At 37.6% G+C, this 22,213-nt stretch overlaps 2 protein-coding genes across 11 annotated transcripts in view; one reads left to right on the top strand and one right to left on the bottom strand.

Annotated features, from left to right (window-relative positions):
* Positions 1-22,213, top strand: part of LARP4 (La ribonucleoprotein 4) — a 220,491-nt gene that overhangs the window by 39,227 nt on the left and 159,051 nt on the right. Inside the window, exon 1 of one of the 3 annotated variants that reach the window (XM_049102818.1) lies at positions 745-943. The exons of the other annotated variants lie outside the window; for them this stretch is intronic. The gene's annotated coding sequence lies outside the window, so the exon portion shown is untranslated. Of the gene's footprint in view, positions 1-744; positions 944-22,213 lie in introns of those variants that run through there. 3 annotated transcript variants of the gene reach the window in all.
* FAM186A (family with sequence similarity 186 member A) overlaps positions 13,368-22,213 on the bottom strand; it is a 93,795-nt gene continuing 84,949 nt past the window's right edge. For 6 of the 8 annotated variants that reach the window (XM_025477604.3, XM_049102813.1, XM_049102814.1 and 3 more), the window contains 2 exons: positions 21,146-21,325; positions 13,368-13,498 (listed from right to left, as the gene is read on the bottom strand). In XM_025477604.3, coding sequence (XP_025333389.3) covers positions 13,477-13,498; positions 21,146-21,325 — 202 coding nt within the window. In that variant the 3' untranslated portion in view covers positions 13,368-13,476. Of the gene's footprint in view, positions 13,499-17,522; positions 18,045-21,145; positions 21,326-22,213 lie in introns of those variants that run through there. The other 2 variants (XR_003147504.3, XM_025477605.3) reach the window with 2 other exon arrangements.

Genomic DNA, 22,213 nt, shown 5'->3' with positions numbered 1-22,213 from the left:
TCCAAATAAGTCAGATAATGTTGGAGCATTCCCATTAGTGAGTCATGCTGACCAAACATAGTTTCTATGTATTTCTTGCTGTAACTTTTTATCTTCCCGCTCTTCCTTTCTTTTTTTAATTTTTATTTTATTATTATTATTATTATTTTTTTATGATAGTCACAGAGAGAGAGAGAGAGAGAGAGAGAGAGAGAGAGGCAGAGACATAGGCAGAGACAGAAGCAGGCTCCATGCACCGGGAGCCTGACGTGGGATTCGATCCCGGGTCTCCAGGATCACGCCCTGGGCCAAAGGCAGGCACTAAACCGCTGTGCCACCCAGGGATCCCCCGCTCTTCCTTTCTTATACCTGTTGAATGACTACTGTGTATGCAGGACTTAAAAGTTAACAGGCTCTTGTGGTAGAGTATTTTTGTGATTTAAGAAACTTCTGTTATCTGGGTATTGACCGTAGACTATATATCCAAAGATCAGTTTTTTATTTTAATAAACAATCCAAATTTTTACTTTTGGTAGGTACATCATCTATGGTGGTTTTAATACATAATTGATTAATTCTTTGATATTTCTCCCTTCAAAAGGTGGGGCCCCTTCCCTTGAACAGGGACAGTACTTAGGGACTTGCTTCTAATGAGCAGAATGTGGCAAAATGGCGGTGTGGCACTTTTGAGACTAGGTCATAAAAAGGCATTGTGGCTTCATCCTTTCTGTCTCTCTTGGATCACTTGTGATACTCCCTTGAGTATCACATATCAAGAAGCTCTTTGGAGATGTCCATATGGCCTTGAGTCATCAACTTTGTGTGTGAGCCAATTTGGAAGCAGATCCTCCAGCTTCACTCAAGCCTTCAGATGACTGCAGCCCCAACCAACCTCTTGACTGCAACCTCATGAGAAACTTTCAGCCAGAACCAGCCAGTACTGAACTCCTGACCCACAAAAATGGTGAGATAATATATGTGTGTTGCTTTAAGCTACTAAACTTTGGAGGTAATTTGTTATGCAGCAATAAATAACTGATATACCATCATGTAACATTTTGTAGTAAAATTGATAAACTTTTTATCTACAAGATTTGTGTTATAAGACTGTCTTATAGACCAACATTGTTTAGTTCTCCTAATTCTTTTATTTTGTTGCTCTTATTTCTTAGATTGTCTTGGACTGAGAGATATGTACTAAAGTCATTATTAGCATTTTCTATTTCTCTAATCTTCCATAGTTACTACTTTACAAAAGCAGTTGCTGGGTAGCCCAGGTGGCTCAGCAGTTTAGTGCTGCCTTCAGCCCAGGGTGTGATCCTGGAGACCTGGGATCGAGTCCCACATCAGGCTCCCTGCATGGAGCCTGCTTCTCCCTCTGCCTGTGTCCCTGCCTCTCTCTCTCTCTCTCTCTCTGTCTCTCATTAATAAATAAAATATTAAAAAAAAACAAAAAACAAAACAAAAGCAGTTGCTATATTATTGCACAGATATTCACGACTATTATATCTTCATAGTGAGTTGTAGCTTTTAGCACTATAAAGTGTCCGTCTTGGTCTCATTGAATACTTTTTTGCTTGAATGTTACCTTGCCTGATATTGCCCATTTTAAAATTTGCATTTGCCCAATACATCTTTGTTTATTCTTTTATTTTAGGGTCTCCTATATGCAATCCAGAGTTGGGTTTCATTTTTGAGTGATCCTGAAAAATCTTTTCTTTTAATAAGTGATTTAAGCCCACTTTTATACATATAGATTTATACAACTGCTATGTTTGATATCAATTATGTCATTCAAAACCATGCATGGTCTTCTAATAACTATGTGTTGTTTCCTTTTCTCTTTGTTGTTTTATTTGTGTGTATTTCTCTTGATGATTACAGAAATTTATATTTTTGTTCTAAATACCCTTTATAGCAATACTCATATATCTTGGTCCTCTTTTTCTTTATACATTGACTATTAGTTTCCTATTCAGAGCAATAATGAAAGAATTTGACACCACCTCCTTTTCTTTCTCTTCTGTGCCTTCCACCATCCAATTTTAGTTAATAGTATTCTTTTTCTTAATGTTGATTCGTATCCTGAATATGTGTTGGATTACAATCTGTTGGCTTTAAATGATCCCCTTTATCCTTTAACCTTCACTATTTACCTGTTAGTGAACTGTTCCATCTCTTTCCCCACTTCATTCTTTTTTTTTTTTTTTTTTTTAGTTATTACTACGTTGTCAGAGCACAGAATTTGTATATGCTATTCTGACTCCTACTTTTTTTTTTTTTTTCCTACTTTTGTTTTAATCTTAGATGTATAGCTAGGTGTATTCAGTGCACAACACCAGTATCTTTGGTAAAGTTTCCTAGGTCCTCTTTTTTTTTTTAATTTTTATTTATTTATGATAGTCACAGAGAGAGAGAGAGGCGCAGAGACACAGGCAGAGGGAGAAGCAGGCTCCATGCACCGGGAGCCCGATGTGGGATTCGATCCCGGGTCTCCAGGATCGCGCCCTGGGCCAAAGGCAGGTGCCAAACTGCTGCGCCACCCAGGGATCCCTCTAGGTCCTCTTTTACTTGGGTGCAGTTTGCCCTCAGGAAGGACTCATGAGTATAATAATCCCAGATATTTATCATACTGAGAAACTATTTCTATAGCCTTGCTACTTGCAGGATAGTTTGTCTGCATTTAGAATTCTTTCCCCTTGATTATATTATAGATGTTGCTTTACTATTTTCTGGCTTTGAAAATAGCTGAGAACTTGATGCCAAACTGGTTTGCTATCTTTAGAAAGTGCCTTGATCTTTTTGCCAGGAAGCACAGGCAATTTTTTTCCTTTGTATTAAGGTATAATTTTCTAGGATAAATCTAAGTGTTGACTAATATGGATCTGTTTAATTTAGTATATCATGTGCCCTTTCAATATGTAGATTTAGGTCTTCTTCCGCTCCGTACTTACAAAAGAAGTGTTATTGAGTTATAGTTGTAAATATTACTTCTATTTTATTATTTTGATTGTCTTCAAGGCATCCAGAAGTATGTATGTTGGATGTTGGGTGTCTGGTTTTTATATTATTTTCTCCTCGATTGTTTTAATCTCTTTATTTCATTTTTCTTGGCTTATTTCCATCCTCTATGTCCTATATGGTACACTTGATCCTAGCTATTCTTGTCATTTTAGGTTGCATTCTCTGGGACATAGACTCTGAGACAGAAAATTGTATGCACCAGATTTATTAGAGATTACCTTTGGGATCAGCACTTAGGATGATGTGAAGGAAGGAGGATTGGATAGAAGGAGATACTGAACTGTACTTAGTGGTGTGCCGCTAAATTTTTAATAACCAATTCTCAGAGGGCTAAAAAGCTCTATTTGCAATGTTTTCTAGCATATAAATATTCCGTCATGGCCAATTTTAAGCTACAAACATGACATCACTGAACAATGATCTGGGAAGAAATGCATAGTAACCCCCACACAGAAACAATAGGCTTTACCTCAGGAGCATAGATAATAGTAAATGTATTAAAGTAATTAGGAAATAATGAGTATTGTGTATTTATTACCTTGGTTTTAAATAGGATTTATTTAATTTTGAGTTTACATAATATAAGTTCTAGTGGTAGCTGTATTTAACAACCTGCTTGTACATTAAAAAAATTATTTATTTATATGAGAGAAAGAGAGAGTGCAAGCAGGGGGAGGCAGAGAGAGAGAGAGAGGGAAAGAGAAAATCTCAAGCAGATTTCCCACTGAGCACAGAGCCCAATGCAGGGCTTCATCCCACAACCCTGAGGTCAGGACCTGAGCTGAAACTAAGTTGGACATTTAACTGGCTGAGCCACCCAGGAACCCTTTGCTTACAAAATTTTTAAAAATGTTAACAGTTGGTTCTTATGGACCAGTAGAAGCCAGCTCTAATATGCCACTGACCATGATCAGTCAAACAAAGCCTAGCCCATGAGGAGTTTTGAGGTTGGAATGGCCCTTTAGAATTGTCCCACCTTGGGATCCCTGGGTGGCGCAGCGGTTTAGCGCCTGCCTTTGGCCCAGGGCGCAATCCTGGAGACCCGGGATTGAATCCCACATTGGGCTCCCAGTGCATGGAGCCTGCTCCTCCCTCTGCCTATGTCTCTGCCTCTCTCTCTCTCTCTCTCTCTCTCTGTCTGTGACTATCATAAATAAATAAAAATTAAAAAAAAAAAAACTTAGAATTGTCCCACCTTGAGGCAAGGCCCTCAGATATCTTGGCATGGACAAGTCATTGGATGTAGGTGAACAATGGGAAGAGGGTTTGACCTTGGGTGAAGGAAGTTTTTTGGGCAGAGGAAATTTCCAGAGAAGGACTCAGCCACCAACATTCTAGCAACTTGGAGTATGAGTGCTTCAGTCTTGAAGAGGTTATCTGAAGAAGATTCCACAGGTCCCACTACACTTATGTATGTTGTAGTTTAGTCTTGGTTTCTTCTTTGGGACACCATTTTTTCTGGTATGCTTTCATCTATCAAAACTTGTGATTCTCTGTGGTGAATGTTTTCTTATAGTAACTTTGTATGGATCCTCAGTTTTTGTAATTGCTGTTCATCCTTGAACATGTTAGATTTTTCTGAATCAGCTTTTAACAGATCTTTCAAGGGAGAATGGATAGTGTTTTAAGGGCCTTCCCTGGGTTTTGTTTTGTTTTGTTTTCTTCAGCTCAAGGGCTCCCTCTTCTGTTGCTATAGTGAAAAGCAGTTTTCTTAAGTGCTTTGTGTGTGTGTGTGTGTGGTCAGATTTCTGAGTCTCCTATTTGTTTTCTCAGTGGGATATTTATTACCAGTTACTTCTTTTTTTTCTTCCATTTACCACTGGTTGCTGTCTTCAGGGAACAATGCCTACTTTCCAAAGTCCCTCTTTATCCTGAAGGAGGCACTTTCCCAAGACTGTACCCTTGTTCCTATTGAATTTTCCAAGCCCATATGTTTTCACTCCTGTTGCTCTTGCTGATCTGCCAGATTTCAGACCAACTCTCAGCTGTTTCCACTAACGGTTGGGTGATTTCCTTCTCTGAGCAAACCCTTATTGATGTTACCAGGTTCCACTAAGACTACATATTCTCCACTCTTTCAAGCAGATTCTGTGACCTTGACACGCTTGTTGGGAGTTCTGGATGGCCCCTACTTTATCTTTCTCAACTTGCATTTATTTATTTATTTTTTAATTTTTATTTATTTATGATAGTCAGAGAGAGAGAGAGAGAGAGAGAGAGGGGCAGAGACATAGGCAGAGGGAGAAGCAGGCTCCATGCACCGGGAGCCCGACGTGGGACTCGATCCCGGGTCTTCAGGATCGCCCCTGGGCCAAAGGCAGGCGCCAAACCGCTGGCCACCCAGGGATCCCTCAACTTGCATTTAAATTAAGGATTGTTGGAATGCCTAGGTGGCTCAGAGGTTGAGCGTTGCCTTTGGCTCAGGGCGTGATCCTGGAGTCCCAGGATTGAGTCCCACATTGGGCTCCCCATAGGGAGCCTGCTTCTCCCTCTGTCTGTGTCTCTGCCTCTTTCTGTGTCTCTCATGAACAAATAAATAAAACTTAAAAAAAATAAATTAGAGATTTCAAGATTCCCCCCTCCCTCCAATTTTAGTATCAGTTGTAGGAATTTTTATTTGCTTTCCTTTTTCCTGTGTGTAATTTTTAGGAAGAGCTATGGGAAGAGGTGTGGGATGAATACATACAAAGATGTGTGTTGTTTTTATTTTTTATTTTTTTATTATTTTTTTGTGTGTGTTGTTTTTAATATGCATAAATAATCTTATGCTTTAAATATCCTTCTTTTTTTCCTCTTTGAAGTTAATATTGTGTTTAAAATCTAACTGTGCACTATATGTACACCTAGTTTGTTGCTTTTAGTTACTACATTTCTTCCACAGTCTGCATCCACCCTCTGTTCCCCTGGTTAAAATGCCTGGATTGCTTTTACCTCCCTACTATCTTGAAAAAAGCTAGATGAACTTTTGTATATGTTCCCATGATAACCCACATGACATTTTCTTCTAGGACATATACCCAAGAGATGGATACACATACTTCCTTAAATATTTTCAGTTGCTTCCCAGAATAGCTAAGACAGTTTACGCTTCCACATCCCATGCACAAGAGGTCAGTCTCCCTACACATTATACCAAGATTTGGTAATAACCACTCTTAAATTTTGCCATGCTGGCAAATAATCCATCAAGTTTGGCCTCAAGTTTCATTTTGGTTTTGTTTTTAATTTTGGCTTTATTGAGATATAATTGAGGAATAAGTCACAAAGATATTTTCTTAAATTTTTTTCCCATTAACCGGATAGTTTTATTTTTTTATTAATATCTTTCAATCATCTGAAGTTCACTTGTATTCAGTGTCAGGTAGGGATCTAACTTAATTTTGTTTCATATATCAACATAATTTCTAAGCAATCTGTTTTTTTCTCATAAGTATGGCCTTGCCACCTTTATGATGCCACCTTTTTCATATGTCAAGTTCTGTACATCATGGGTCTATTTCCGAGCTTTCTGTTTGTTCTGTTTGTTGGTTTCTGTTCTCAGGTCTCCACCTTGCTGCTATTGTTTGTTTTTAATTTCCATAGTGTGCCAGCTCTAAATAATTGTGTTATTACCCCCTTTTTCATTTTTCTTTTCAAAATTGATTCATCTTTTCATGGGCTACTATTCAATATACATTTTAGAATGAGTTAGTCAAGTTCCTAAAAATGTCCCCACTAACATTTTAAAATAAGATTTGAGGAGTGCCCGGGTGGCTCAGTGGGTGAAATGTCTGCCTTCAGTTCAGGTCCTGATCCCAGGGTCCTGGGATCAAGCCCTGCATGGGGGTCTCTGCTCAGCAGAAGGCCTTCCCTCTGCTTGCTGCTCTGCCTTCTGTGCTGTCTCTCTCTGTCAAATAAATAAATAAATGAAATATTTTTTAAAAAGTAAGATTTGAACTTAACAGATTAATTTTCCAAAAACTGATATATTTACTAAGTTGTCTCATCTAAGAACATACTGTAAGTGTTTTTTCAGATATTCATTTATGTCCTTAAATAGAATTTAAGTTTTTCAGGGTAAAGGTGTTATACCATATTTGTGAATTAATTGTTAAATATTTTGGAATTTTAGAATTTTCCCAAAATCAACCTATTTCATCTAAGTTAGTGTATTAGCTTATAATTGACTATCATATTCTTTTCTTTTCTTTTCTTTTTTTTAAGATTTTATTTATTTATCTGACAGAGAGAGAGAGCACAAGCAGGGGGAGCTGCAGAGGGAGAGGGAGAAGTAGGTTCCCTGTTGAGGATCCCAGGATCATGCTCTGAGCTGAAGGCAGATACTTAACCAACTGATTCACCCAGGTGCCCCTCTTTTCTTTTCTTTTTTTTTAATTTAAAATTTTTATTTATTTGAGAGAGAGAGTACAAGTGAGGCAAGGGGGAAAAGGCAGAAGGAGAATGAAAAGCAGATTCCCTGCTGAGCAGAGAGCCCAATGTGGGGCTCTATCCCAGAACTCCAAGATCATGACCTGCGCTGAAGGCAGACACTTAACTGTCTTTTCTTTTTTGTTGTTGTTTTTTACATTTTTAAATTTAAATTAAATTTGGCAACATATAGTATAACATCCAGTGCTCATCCCATTAAGTGCCCTCCTCAGCGACCGTCATCACCCAGTTAACTGTCTTTTCTGTCTCTGTATCTGTAGCTAGTTTTCATGATTTCATTATGTGATTTGGTTATTTTAGTCATCTTTTTTCCCTAAGCAGCTCATTAGAGAGGTGTCTATTTTATTCATCGTTATAAGATGGAAAAAATAAGGCCTAATATAACCGAAATTGCAATAAATGTTTATCAGTTAACTCCATCAATGAAAAGGCAAAAACTCAGGTTAGATCTCAGACTGGATTTAAAAATTGAGGTCTAGCAATATATTATCTATATAAGAGACACACTTAAAATGAAAGGCTATGGACAAGTTAAAAGAGATGTAAGTAGATATTCCACGCTAATATGAACAGAAACACCAAAAACAAAACAAAATGAAAAACAGAAACAAAACAGGTAGCTATTTTATATAAGATAAATTGAAGCTACAAATTCAAGGCATAAAGTATCATCAGGGACAAAGCATCAGGGATAGGGCTGGTGCTATCAAGCCCTCAGCTAAGTGGAGATATCAAGTGAATAGTTCGGTATATAGGACTAGAATTTGGGGGCAAAGTTCAGAGGCAAAGTCAAAGCTGAGATATAAATTTGGAATCATCAGCATATATATGGTATTTAAAACCATAAGACTGAATGAGACCATCAAGGGAGTGTAGACAGGACAAGCGGTCCAAGAATTAAACTCTGAATTACTCCAACATTTTGAGATCAGGAAATGAAAAGGAAGCAAAAAAGATGTAGGGGTGGCCAGAAAGTTAGGAGGCAAACCAGGAGAGTATAATGTCCTGGAACCCATGTGAAAAAATTATTTCAAATAAATGGAGTGATCATAGTTCCAAATGTTGATGATACATCAAGTAAAAGGACTGAAAATTGATCATTGGATTTAACAGGTTGCTGGTGACCATGCCAAAAGCAAGTTCAATGATGGAGTAGAAAGAAAGACCTGATTAGAGTAGGTTCAGGAGAGGAGAGAAATTAGAGACGGTTAGTTTACATATTTTTTTTAAAGATTTCGTTTATTTATTCATGAAAGACACCGAGAGAGGCAGAGACACAGGCAGAGGGAGAAGCAGGCTCCCTGCAGGGAGCCCAATGTGGGACTCGATCCCAGGTCCCCAGGATCACAACCTGAACTGAAGGCAGATGCTCAACCATTGAGCCACCCAGGCATCCCAGTTTACATAATTTTTTTAAGGAATTTTGGTGTGAAAGGAATGGGAAAAAATGGGGCAGTAGTAAGTGGTGGAGGGGGTGGGCCTAAGAGAGTTTTTTTTTTTTTCAAAGTTGAGAAAAATAACATCATGTTAGAGAGGGAAAAAATGATGGTACAGAGAGAGATGGGAGAATTACTGAAGCAATGTCCTTGAATAGAAGAGGGGACATAGGATCTAGTGTTTAAGTGAGGGGCTAGCTAGAGATAGGAGTCAGATACTTTATCCACAGATAACAAGAGTAGAAAGTAGATATATGGGTACAAAAGCAAATACTTAGGGAGATGTGGTGGTAGAAGCATGTGGAGTTAATAATGATTGCTTCCATTTTCTCAGTGCAATAAGGAACTCAGTCATCAGTTCCTGAAAGAAGATGGAAGAGAAGGCCTCAGAGATAATGGGGATATAGGAGAAAATATAAAATTGCTGTCCAAGAGAGTCTGAGTAAATGGATTAGGGAAATATAGTGTTTTTGCCAGGCAGTATTTTTTTTTTCTTGGCCAGGCAGTTGTGGGGTTTTTTTGCTTTGTTTTTTTTTTGCCAGGCAGTATTTTTTTTTGCCAGCTGAGGTTAATCATTATTTAATGTAAGACTCGTTAGCAAGTTTGAAGGTTTTTCTGAGGCTACATTTAGCTTCAGAATGTAGTGTGCTGGAATGGAGTAGGCCGAGAAGATTTGATTTAAGCTGGGCTATGGTCAACCACGGAGTACTTTGGAACAAGAAGAGGATCAAGTGAGTTTGAATTGAGAGTATATGCAAGAGATTGATTATAATTATCATATTTAAAGTAGTTACAAAGGAATTGAGGATATGAAAGGGTGAGGGATGCTATGAACATGGTGGAATCAATGAAATAAAAGGTCTATATGGAGATCAAAGGATTGTTTGGAGTTGGGATACTAGCTGGGTTGAGCTATAAAGAGGTGATATTTGGAGAATGAATTATTTGAAACTGGATTATGGAATGGGTTGCAGGGTTTTGTTTTGGTTTTGCAATGACAAGATCACTGGTATGACTAAATGGCTAGAGGATTAAGTCACCAAAAGAGAACAGATCAAAACATTGCAAGGCCAGGTGTTAGAAAGAGCTAAATGAATATTGAAATTGTTAAATATTATTGACAGAAGTACTGGATATAGTGACAGCAAGGAGAAGGTAAAGGACTGCAATAGAGAAGGCAATGGGTGGTATATAGTGTAATGACAGGAGACCTAAAGTTGATTATTGGAGAGTAGGGAATAATGATCTAGAAGTAGCATTGAGGAGTGAGGAAGACCCCCACCTCATTTCCAGGCCAACTGGTGAGGGGATTATGGGAGTTAAAGTAGACATCATTTTAGGGATGCTTGGGTGGCTCAGTCTGTTAAGCATCTGACTCTTGATTTCTGCTCAGGTTGTAAGATCAAGCACTGCATTGGGCTCCATGTTAGGCATGAAGCCTGTTTGAGATTGTCTTTCTTCCCTTCCCTTGGCACCTTCCCCAACTCAAAAAAAAAAAAAAAAAAAAAGCATTTTAGAGGGCTACAGGGAGAGCCAAGGGTCAGTTACTATTTTGTATATTTTGAAGTTGTATTGTAATAAGCATCTATGTTAATATACATGCATTATATTTTCTGTATTTTATGTATTCTTTATTTATAGTCTCTCTTTGCCCTTAATGATGCTTTTTGCCTTGAATTCTATTTTTGGTCTGATATTAGACATCTGCTTGGCTTTCTTTTGGTTCATAGTTGTCTTTTCCCATCTTTTTGTTTTAACTTGTCCAACCTTTCTTTTAAATGTGTCTCATGTAGACCTTATACTGCTAGATTTTGTTTTTTTAATTCAATCTGAGAATTTTATCTTTTCTTTGGTGAGTTTACCTAATATATTAAATTACTTCTGTGTTAGAACTATTAAAATTTTTTTTCTCTCTCTCCTGCTTCTTGCTCATTTCCTTGGAGAAATCAGTTTTATCTATGGGTTTAAAAGGCATGCATTTTATATTTTTCTTAATTGATTATCCCTAACTTGTTAAGGGATTTACTTGTATTTTTTCCCCTAATTTATAAAATTTATTGACACCTATCTGTATCCCTCCCTTAGTAGGATAAATACTTTAACACATGCACTCTTCTCTATCTCTGGATATTGCACTCTGTACCCTACTTTGTTGTATCTGGAGTGTGTATATGTGTGTGTATAAAATGCCTTTTTTTTAAAAAAAGATTTATTTGAGAGAGAGAGAGAGAGAGTAAATGAGAGAGAGCATGAGCAGAGGGAGGGGCAAAGGGAGAGGGACAAGCAGATTCCCCATTGAGCAGGGAGCCCAACGTGGGCCCAGGACCCAAGATCCCGAGATTCTAGTATCACAACCTGAGCTGAAAACAAGAGTCCAACAGGCAACTGACTGAGCCACTCAGACAACTCTATAAAATGCTTTTTTAGACAAACTTTAGAAAGTTATTTTCTCATTCTTACTATCTTATATTTTATAGCATTTCCTAAAAATTTTGTTTGATTACTTCCTCCAGAAATATTTTCAGAGGATCTTTATAATAATATGCTGAGACCTTGAAGGTCTGAGAGTATATTTATTTTGCCTTCACATTTAATTAATAGCTTAGCTGAATATAAAATTTTAGAATCATAGGAATCCCTGGGTGACTCAGCAGTTTAGCGCCTGCCTTTCGGCCCAGGGCGTGATCCTGGAGTCTCTCGGGATTGAGTCCCACGTCAGACTCCCTGCATGGAGCCTGCTTCTCCCTCTGCCTGTGTCTCTGCCTCTGTGTGTGTGTGTGTCTCTCATGATAAATAAATAAAATCTTTTATTAAAAAATAAAATAAAATTTTAGAATCAAAGTTTCTGTTTTTGATATTTTGAAAATATTTCTTCATTGTTTTCCTGCCCCTAATGTTGCTTTTGAGAAGTCTGGCATAATTCTGATTTGTTTTCTTTATTGGTAAACTACTCTTCTTAGAAAGGTTTTAGAATTTTCTCTTTGCCTTTGGAGTTCTTAAATTTCATTAAAGGGATCCCTGGGTGGCGCAGCAGTTTGGCGCCTGCCTTTGGCCCAGGGCGCGATCCTGGAGACCAGGGATCGAATCCCACGTCAGGCTCCTGGTGCATGGAGCCTGCTTCTCCCTCTGCCTGTGTCTCTGCCTCTCTCTCTCTCTCTCTGTATGACTATATGACTATCACTAAAAAAAAAAAAATTTCATTAAAGTATCAGTAAGTTTTTGTTTTCCCATATCAACCCTATTTATCACCTCCAATATCAGTCTTTTGCTGTTTATGTCATCTAATGAGTTTATTTCAACTGTGTTTTGAATTTTCAGTAATCCTACTTGTTTCTTTATAATTGTTTCTGCTTCATTATCAATATCCTCTTCAGGGACATTTATTTCCTGTGTATTCTATTAATTCTTATCATAGATTATTTAGTTTATTGCCTTTCTAATTTTCTAGTTTTCTTTCCCTGCAAGGTCATTTTCATTCATGGGTATCAGTTATCAGTCATCTTGGTAGATAATGGACGAAGAAAGGGGTGGGAGGAATCAAAACCTAAGCCTTAGTTTGTGCCACCACTGGTGAGCAGGGTTCTGACTTTGAATATCCTCCTGTGTGTCATTCTCATCAGAAGACTGCCATTTAGCGAACCTCTCTGTATCTTACCCTAGGCTTTGTTCTTTTCTAAGAATGTATTATCTAGTCCTCTGAATGAAAAGGTCTATGGGTTGAGGAAGGTAGAAGGAAACCCTTTGATGTTTGTTGGTTAAGCTAGCATTTACTGTCCTTTTTAAAATTTTTACCCTACATCCCTGTAGTGTTCCCCTATGAATTTGCTTTCCAGTATTGTGGTAGGACTGATAGGGAAAGTAGTGATCTAAGTCTGGGCAATGTGGGGGTTAGAAAAGAGCCCAACTCAAAATTCCTCTGCAAATTCACTCCCCATGTTTAAAACCTGGCTTTCCTCTGTAAAGAGCTGCTATTTCCCTTCTTTACCAAATCATAATCACCTTCTGACCCTCCTGGGGTTTCTTCTGGTTTTCTTTTCTTTTTTGTGTGTCCATTCATTTCTTATTTCTGAGGCATCTTTGGATTTAGGTTCTGGGAGGTAGACTGTGCCACTTTGCCATAATGTCAGAGGTCATATTATGTCCCTTTTATGACAGCCTACCATAGTGTTTGTTGAAGCTTTGTGTGTTTCTAGTAATCTAGAGCAAAGGATATTCTTTCTTGAGTGATCATATTAACAGTCTGGAAATGAAGAAGTTTAAAGAACTATAGGCAGAATGCACAAGCACAGAATAGGCAAAACAATAGGGGTGCCTGGGTGACTCAGTTGATTAAGTGTCTGGCTTCTGACTTTGGCTGGGGTCATGATCTCCAGGTCCTGGGATAGAGCCCTGGTTGTGCTCCCTGCTCAGCAGGAAGTCTACTTATCTCTCTTCCTGTCCCTCTGCCCCTCCTCCAACTTATGTGTAATGTGTGTGCTTGTGCTCTCTCTCTCTTTCTCTCAAATAAAAAAAGAATAGGCAGAGCAATGCATATACATGAAAGAGCAAGATAGGAATTTTACTGCAACACTGCAATTTGCTTTCAATATACTTGTGTTTAATTTTACAGTCACTTGGGAATCTTCTTAAACCTGGAAACAAGACAAGAAAATTAATCTTATTACAAATTGCTCTTAAATACATTTGTAGGAATATAGGGAAAATAAGATGCCTCTAGGACTCACAAAGTTCAACTAGTAAATTTGATATGTAATCTATAAAAGTCACCTTAATAAGGCAGAATGTCTCCTAGGAAGAGCAAGTCTTGGCAATAGCTTATTATTTATTAGACTGTCTTCTTATATCTAAAGTTAGAACATGACCTAAATATTGACAGTGGTTATTTCTGGGCCTGGACTTCTCTGTATTTTTCAAATTTTCTATGATGAACATGCCTTACTTTTGCAATTGGGGAAAAATACTATTATTTTAATGGAATTTTCATGGAGAAATCACCATTAAGTATAGATGCTTATGCAAGGATATTTGCTACAGCATTGTTTGTAATGTTGAAAGATATCCAAACTTCTATCAATAGGGCAGTTTAAGAAATTTTGATAGAATTATACAATGAACATCATGCAATAGTAATAAAATGATGATGTAAGTCTGTATTACCATAAAAAAATTTTTTTTAAATGTGCTGTCAAGTGAAACACTGAAGTGCATTAAAAAACATGTTCAAGGGTGCCTGGCTGGTTCAGTTGGTTAGGAGTCTGCCTTCGGCTCAGGTCATGATCCCAGAGTCCTGGGATCAAGCTCTACATTGGGCTCCCTGCTCAGCAGGGAGTCTGCTTCTTCCTCTCCCTCTGTTGTTCTCTCTGCTTGTTCTCTCTCTCTGTCAAATAAATGAATAAAATCTTAAAAAAATAAAGAACATGTTCAATAGGAGCCCATTTTTTGCAACCAAAAAGGCACGGAGATCTTTGGAAAGATATATGCAAGAAGTTGCTGCTCCATCCTAACAACATGTAAGAAGTTGAACAAACGGAAAACTAACAATTCTTCTTAGATCCTTCAAAGACGTGAGATTATAGAGCATACCATTGCCCCCAAGTTGGAGAGACAGACAGGGAATACAGAGAATCACAACTTACTGGAGCAGAAACTCATGAGTAGACACTTCTGCAGGAGCCAGACTGGTAGAAAACTTACACTTTAGCTGATGAATTGTGGGAGGCTCAGTACGGACAAGTCTGAGAGTTAAAAACTCTAGGAGACCCAGTCAAAGGGACCTCTAGAAACTACCAGGTCCTCAGAGTGAAGATTGGAGAAAAATTCCCTCATGTTTCTCTCAGAAGAAAGGGGAAAGTAACCATTCTGAAAAATACCAGAGCATCCTATTCTTCTTACCAAGTTCTGCCCTCAAGAGAAACTATTTTACCAAAGTAAAATGGGTGTTTCATTAGAGCCTAACTTATTTCAAAGAAGGAAAATACCCAACTCTAGTCAAGTCTAGTCTTCTGTGTGAGAGAAGAGAAATACCAATCACAGCTCCCTCTAGTATCCTGTGCCACCAGAGGTGGGAGTGGGAGATATTGAAAAGTAATGGTGAAGTTCACGGACCAGAGGCATATTTTTTTCAAAAGATCAAGACCTAATTATAGGACGATACAATGTTTCCCCTTTTCCTATACCTTATACCAAACTGTTAAAAGCTTATTTGCCAGAGTTCCTTTCACCTGGTACATCATGTCTGGATTTTAACAAAAATTACAAGCATACTAAAAGGCAAAAAATACAGTTTGAAGAGATTGAACAAGCATCAGAACCAGAGTCAGATGTGGTAGGAATGTTGGAATTACCATATTGAGAATTTAAAATGACTGTGATTAATAGGCTAAGGACTTTAATGGAAAAAGTGGACTGGGATGCCTGGGTGACTCAGCAGTTGAGCGTCTGCCTTTGGCTCAGGGCATGATCCTGAGGTCCAGGGTCAAGTCCTGTGTCAAGCTCCCTGCGAGGAACCTGCTTCTCCCTCTGCCTGTGTCTGCCTTTCTCTCTGTGTCTTTCATGAATAAATAAATAAAATCCTAAAAAGAAAAGTGGAAAACATACAGCAACAGATAGATAATGTAAGCAGAGAGATGGATATTCTAAGAACCAAACAAAAATAAATACTGAAGATTAAAAACACTAACTAATGATGAATGCCTTTGATGGCCTCCTTGTAGATTGGATATGGCTGAGAAAAGAATTTCTGAGCATGAGGATATGCAATAGAAACTTCCAAAACTAAAAAGCAAAGAAAAAAAAAAAAGACTGAAGAAAACAGAATATCCAAGAATGGCAGGATAACTGCAAAAAGCATAACATGCGTGTAATGGGAATACCAGAAGAAGAAAGGAACGTATTTGAAGTAATAATGATGGAAAATTTCTTCAAATTAATGTCTGGCACCAAACTACAGAACTAGGACACCCAGATAACACCAAGCGGGATAAATGCCCAAAAAACCACACTTAAGCATATCATATTCAAGGTAAAAAAGTCTTGAAATAAATCAGAAGAAAAAACACCTTACCAATAAAGGAGCAAAGATAGGAATTACATCCAACTTCTCCTTAAAAGCCATGTAAATAAGGGAGAAGAGTATAATGTTTAAAGTTTTGAGAGAAAAACTACCAACTCAGAATTCTGTACCCTGAAAAAAATTTGAAGTGAAGGAGAAATACAGACTTTCTCAGACAAATACAAATTGAGGGAATTTGTAGCTAGTAGATCTGCCTTGCAAGAAGTGTTAAAAGATGTTCTTCAGAGAGAAAGGACATGATATAAATCAGAAATGTGGCTCTACATAAATATAGGAAGAGCACTGGAAGGAATAAATAAACAGTTTTATATTTCTTATTAATAACTGGTCTAACAATAGTTTATTAAAAATAATAGCAATATATTCAATGATGTATGCATGCTTGCGTACAGGTTAAATGGATAAAGAAATGATACACAAGGGATGGAATGGGGGAAGAATTAGGAATATTTTGTTATTATGAGGTACTTGCACTACCTGTGAAGCAATAGAGTCATTTGAAAGTAGACATGGATTCATTTAAAAAGTAAAGAAAAAGTGTAAATGAAGAAAAGAGAAAATGGAATCATAAATCTTAAAACTACAAAATTCAGGAAAAGTGTGAAAGATAAAAGAACAAGGGCGATAAATAGAAAACAGTAACAAATATGGTAGATATTAATCCAAATATATCAATAATCACCTTAAATGTTAATGATCTAAATACACCAATTAAAAGATGGTGCTTATCAGAGTGGATCCAAAAACAGGACCCAAATATATGTTGTCTACAAGAAATTGACTTTAAAATAAAGAAAGGCACTTGGATGGCTCAGTTGGTTGACCCATGGTCTCATGGGTTATGGGATCAAGCCCCAAAGCAGCCTCCACCCTCAGCAGGGAGTCCGCTTAAAGATTCTCTCTCTCTATCCCTCCCTCCACTCGTATGTTCTCTCAAATAAATAAATAAAATCCTAAAAATAAATAAAGACACAAATAAATGGATAGGAAAAAAATACCATGATAACACTAATCAAAAGAAAGGAGTGATTATATTACTTTCAGACAGAGTAGACCAGAACAGGCAAAGTTATCAGGGGTAAAGAGGGGTATTTATTTATTTATTTATTTATTTATTTATTTATTTATTTATTTATTTATTTTAAGAGGGGTATTTAATAAAGATAAAGGGATCATACTCTAAGATGACATAGTAATCTTTAATGTTTTGTCTAACAACAGAGCATCGAACTATAAGAATGCAAGAACCGATAGAACTGCATGGAGAAACAGGTGAATCCTCTGTTGTAGCTGGAGACTTTAATAGTCTATCAGAAATGCACAGGGGCAGCCCAGGTGGCTCAGCCGTTTAGTGCTGCCTTTGACCCAGGGCGTGATCCTGGGGACCCCGGATTGAGTCCTGCGTCGGGCTCCCTACATGGAGCCTACTCCCTCTGCCTGTGTCTCTGCCTCTCTCTCTGTGTGTGTCTCTCATGAATAAATAAATAAATCTTAAAAAAAAAAAAAAAGAAGTGGACAGATACAACAGGCAGAAATTTTTTTTTTAATTTTTATTTACCTATGATAGAGAGAGAGAGAGAGAGGCAGAGACACAGGCAGAGGGAGAAGCAGGCTCCATGCACCGGGAGCCCGACGTGGGATTCGATCCCGGGTCTCCAGGATCGCGCCCTGGGCCAAAGGCAGGCGCCAAACCGCTGCACCACCCAGGGATCCCTACAGGCAGAAAATTATTAAGGATGTAGTTGAACTCAGCATCACCATCAATCAACTGAATATAATTGACATCTCTAGACTACTTTATCTAACAATAGCAGGTTATACATTCTTTTCAAGCTCACATGACTACAAGTGACAGAATCCCTGACTAAGAAAGTCTGCAACTAAGGCCATTTATTGCTCACCTAACAAAAGCCCAGAGGCAAGTATACTCAGGGTTGTTTTAGCAACTAGATGTCATCAAGGACAGGGTTTTATTTATTTTCCTTCTCTGTATTCCTGGTATATCGTCTTATCATCCTGTGGTTATCACCTCAAGATTGCCAAAGATTGCAGTAGCTCCAAGCGTCACATCCAGGCAAGAAGAGAAATTTTAGTTGTAGTCACCTCTGTTGGAAATAGTAAGAAAAGGAATTGAGCAGTAGGAGGAGGTATTGTTTATTTTAGTTTTGTTTTTGTTTTAGGAGATAAAGCAAACAAAACAATATGCTATTGGTCTAGATCTTTACACATACTTTTTCCCTTCTGCCTGGCATCTGTGATCTCTGGAACACTTCCTACATCTTGTATCTCTGTGCCTAGTTATAGTACCTGGTACATAGTAAGTAGTAAATATTTTTGAAAGGAAAACAGGCAGAGCAGTAGAGGCAGTGCTACACAACAGGCAGCTAATCTCTCCAAAACATGTTGTCTAAAATCAGGGGAGTTAAGTAATGAAGCAAATCACAATATAGAATGGTAAATGCTAGGATACTGTTAGTTACAAGATACTATGGAAACACATGGGAAGAGTTAGAGAAGATGGCTCAGAAAGAATAATTGTTTAAACTGAGATCTAAAGGATAGTAGAAATAACTAAACCCAGAGGGAAAGTTTCTTTGTTTGTACTTTAATTTCCACCGAATAAAACAAATACAAAAAACAAATCTCTCCTTTTTGAGGGAGGAAGACCTTGAAGAGATTCTAGTGAGGAAAAAAAAAAAAGTGGATGGCAAATAGTAATTGATCATATAGTGTCCATTATTACTAATTTAAAATGTCTTAAAACTGTATATTTTCTGTTTCTATTTTTAGTGAAAAAACAGCAAAAATCCAAGACTTCAGTTCTCCTATTCCCTATCAAAACTTAATTTGTTTCCGTTTTCACCCTCTCCTACTCTGCAAGTTTTCAGGCATCTAACTATACAAGATAGAAACTCCTCTAATACATATTTTATATGTAGTAGCATGTCAAAACAGAAATTTTGACAAAGCACAATGGAAAGATTGCCAGATTAAATACAGGATGCCAGGTTAAATTTGAATGTTAGATAAACAACAAATAATTTTTAAATGTAAATATAAAATTGCATGGACCGTACTTATACTAAATCATTTGTGTTTTTAAAATATATATATTTATTTGCGAGAGAGAGGGAGAAAGTGTGTGCATGCATGCATGAGTGGGGGGAAGGGCAGAGGGACAAGCAGATTTCTTGCCCAGTCGGGACCCTGATGCAGGGCTTGATTCCAGGACCCTGAGATCATGACCTGAATTAAAGTTAGACACTTAACCAACTGAGCCACCTAGGTGCCCCGAAATAATTTTTGTGTATCTGTAATTCAGATTTACCTGGGTGACATATTTTTATTTGCTAAATCTGGAAATACTAACAATAGATACCAGATTTCAAAGAGGAGTGCTAAACTAGGATTTACAAAGTAATTGACTCTTAATCTTTTAACTCACTCTCAGAGTATGAAATGGTCAGGGAGAAGAGGACTTTGAGAGCACTCCTACCATTTCTCCACTCCAAGAACTTACCCTGTACTTTGGAGGCCCATAGAATGGGGGCTGATTCAGTCCTTGAAAAAAGGCTAAGGCATTGATTGATTGGCTAGCTGCACAAATAGCAGAAGCAAAGAAGAGGCTGCTGCTGCATTGGGATAAGCCTTCGACCTCAGAGTTTACCTGGACAAAGTAAGTTCCACTGTTTCCTGTAGACTAGATATGAGCCACATAGACACATCTACTTGAGAAAAATGGCATAGGATTGTCTTGGATTCTGTCCAAGAGAACTGCATAAATATGCAAACACATCTCAGCAGAGAGAAGCTAGAGGTATCACGAATGTCAGCAACCAGCGGTATCATGAAATGTGTGTGTGTGTGTGTGTGTGTGTGTATTAATTAATTTATTTTATTATTATTTTATTTTATTTTAGAGAGACAGAGATAGAGCACAGCTTTGCTTAGCACAGAGTCTAACTCAGGGCTCAATCTCACAACTCTGAGATCATGACCTGAACTGAAATTAAGGATTGGATGGTTAACCGACTGAGCCACCCAGGAGCCCCAGAACAGAAATATATTTGACAAGATCAAGAGATCTGCAGATAAGAGATCTCCAGTGATGGCGATCTCCAAGGAACTGATGAAAGTACCTCATGAAAGAATCAGCTTTAGAAATCTGCCATGTCCAAGAAGTGCTGATGTTAGAAAACACAACAGTAATAGTCAATAAGAACTTATCATTTCCCCTCTCTTTTCTCTGGAGCTCTAATCCCTAAAGTTAGCAAGCTAGAAAAATAAGAACAGAAACAGTAGGCCAGGCAAAAAAAAGCTGTTCATATCCTCCTTCTCTGACTGTAAGTTGTAATAGTCTTAGCTAGAAGAGAGGAGAAGCCTCAACTTTAAAACAAAAGCAAAGTTATACTTATACCTGGTTTTGGACATTTTGCTAGCCAGATAAACATCTTACTGAGAAGTTACCAGAGGCAGGGCAAGAACTAGTCCTGCTGAATAAATGTAAAGATGAAATTTCATTTTGGAAAATAGCTTGGCAATTTCTTATAAAAGTTAAACATAACACCTAACCCATCAATTCCACCCCTGGGTGTTTATCTAAGAAAAGTGAAAACTTACATTCACCCCAAAGCCTGTTTGTGAATTTTTATAGCAGTTTTATTTTTTTTTTAAGGTTTTATTTATTAATTCATGAGAGACACAGAGAGAGAGGCAGAGACATAGGCAGAGAGAGAAGCAAGCTCCTCATGAGGACCCTGATGCAGGACTCGATCTAGGACCTCAGGATCACGGCCTGAGCTAAAGGCAGACGCTCAACCACTGAGCCACCCAGGTGCCCCAATGCAGTAATTGCCCAAAGCTGGAAATAACTCAAATGTCTATCACCTGGTGAATGGATAAAAAATTGTGGTACAGCCATACAATGGAATAATACTAGTCAGTAAACAAAAAGGAATGAATTAGAAATAAATATAATATATGGATGAATCTCATAGGAGTTTTGCTAAGTGAAAAAGCCAGATTCAAAAGGTTACATACTGTATACTTCTATTTATAGGGCATTCTGGTAAAGGTAATGTCTAACCTCACACCAAGCACCTGCTTTTGGTAACTCGCTAGTGCTATAAGATGAGGTCAAGTTAGGGAAACAGAAGGTATATGACCAAAGGCCCAATTTCCAAAGTGCTCCCATTACTTAACTTACCGTGATTTAATGGATGCAAGAGATTTTCTGAAGGTAGATTGAACATCTAATTGGAGTAGCATAGGAATATCTGGGTACCCACCCAGCTGGGCCCAGAGCAAATGTATTGATGTCTTCTCTGTTATTGGGTAGCTTGAAGTCGACAGATCAGTATTCCAGATAGCTCCCATTTGATCTTGTCTAGAGAATCAGAGACACTAATTGAAACTGCCAAACTCTCCTGAACTCCATATCCAATCAAAATGTATGGTTTTTATTTTCTCCTTTTCTCTTCACCACCATCTTGTCCTATAATGCCCTCTCTGGCACTGAAGAACATTAGCTGTGCCCACTTTCACTGTGAGATGGATTAAAATAGAGAATTTGCTGAAATAGCTTTTTCTTCCCTGAAAACTGCATTTCCATGACTTTACCTAGTAATCTATTTTAAAACTATCTCCTTAATTTTGTGGAGTATATAAACCATATCCAGACTGGTTTTTTCCCAGCAATGTTCTTTCCCCCTTCCTTCCCAAAGCTTCTACCTTCTTTTTTAAGAAAAGGAAAAAAGTAATGTTTTTAAGCTCCTTAATTCTGTCAAAATAATTTGTTTCATAGTAAGGAAAAATCAGCTTCAATTTTTTTTTACAAGACCAGCTTTGTTTTTAATTTATTTTTTTTAAATTGAACTAATAAGTGAGCAAAAGTAAAACAATTCAAATTCAAATAGAACATCACATATTAACAATTATTCCACAAATCTATAAAATAAATCCTCATGTGATTAATGAACTTAATCTTTCATCTGGAAAAAACTATTGACACTAGATATGATTCACTTAGATATAAGTTTGAAAGTATGGGGAAAGAATTCTAATACTTTATTCAAAAAGTTTTGCCTCATTCAACCATTTATTTAAAGTCTTTAGCATTCATAATTAATGACATGAAAAAAATAACACCTAGCTGAATCTTTGGAGTAAGCCCATGCATGTGAAATGAGGCACCCAAGACACATAATAAAGAAGGGATATCATCAACCTGTCTCCCTCCAGGACCATACTTGTCATGTCACCTGTAGGAACAAGA

This window comes from Canis lupus, chromosome 27 (assembly GCF_003254725.2).
Source record: "Canis lupus dingo isolate Sandy chromosome 27, ASM325472v2, whole genome shotgun sequence".
NCBI lineage: Eukaryota > Metazoa > Chordata > Mammalia > Carnivora > Canidae > Canis > Canis lupus.
This window is presented reverse-complemented; position numbering and strand designations above follow the sequence as displayed.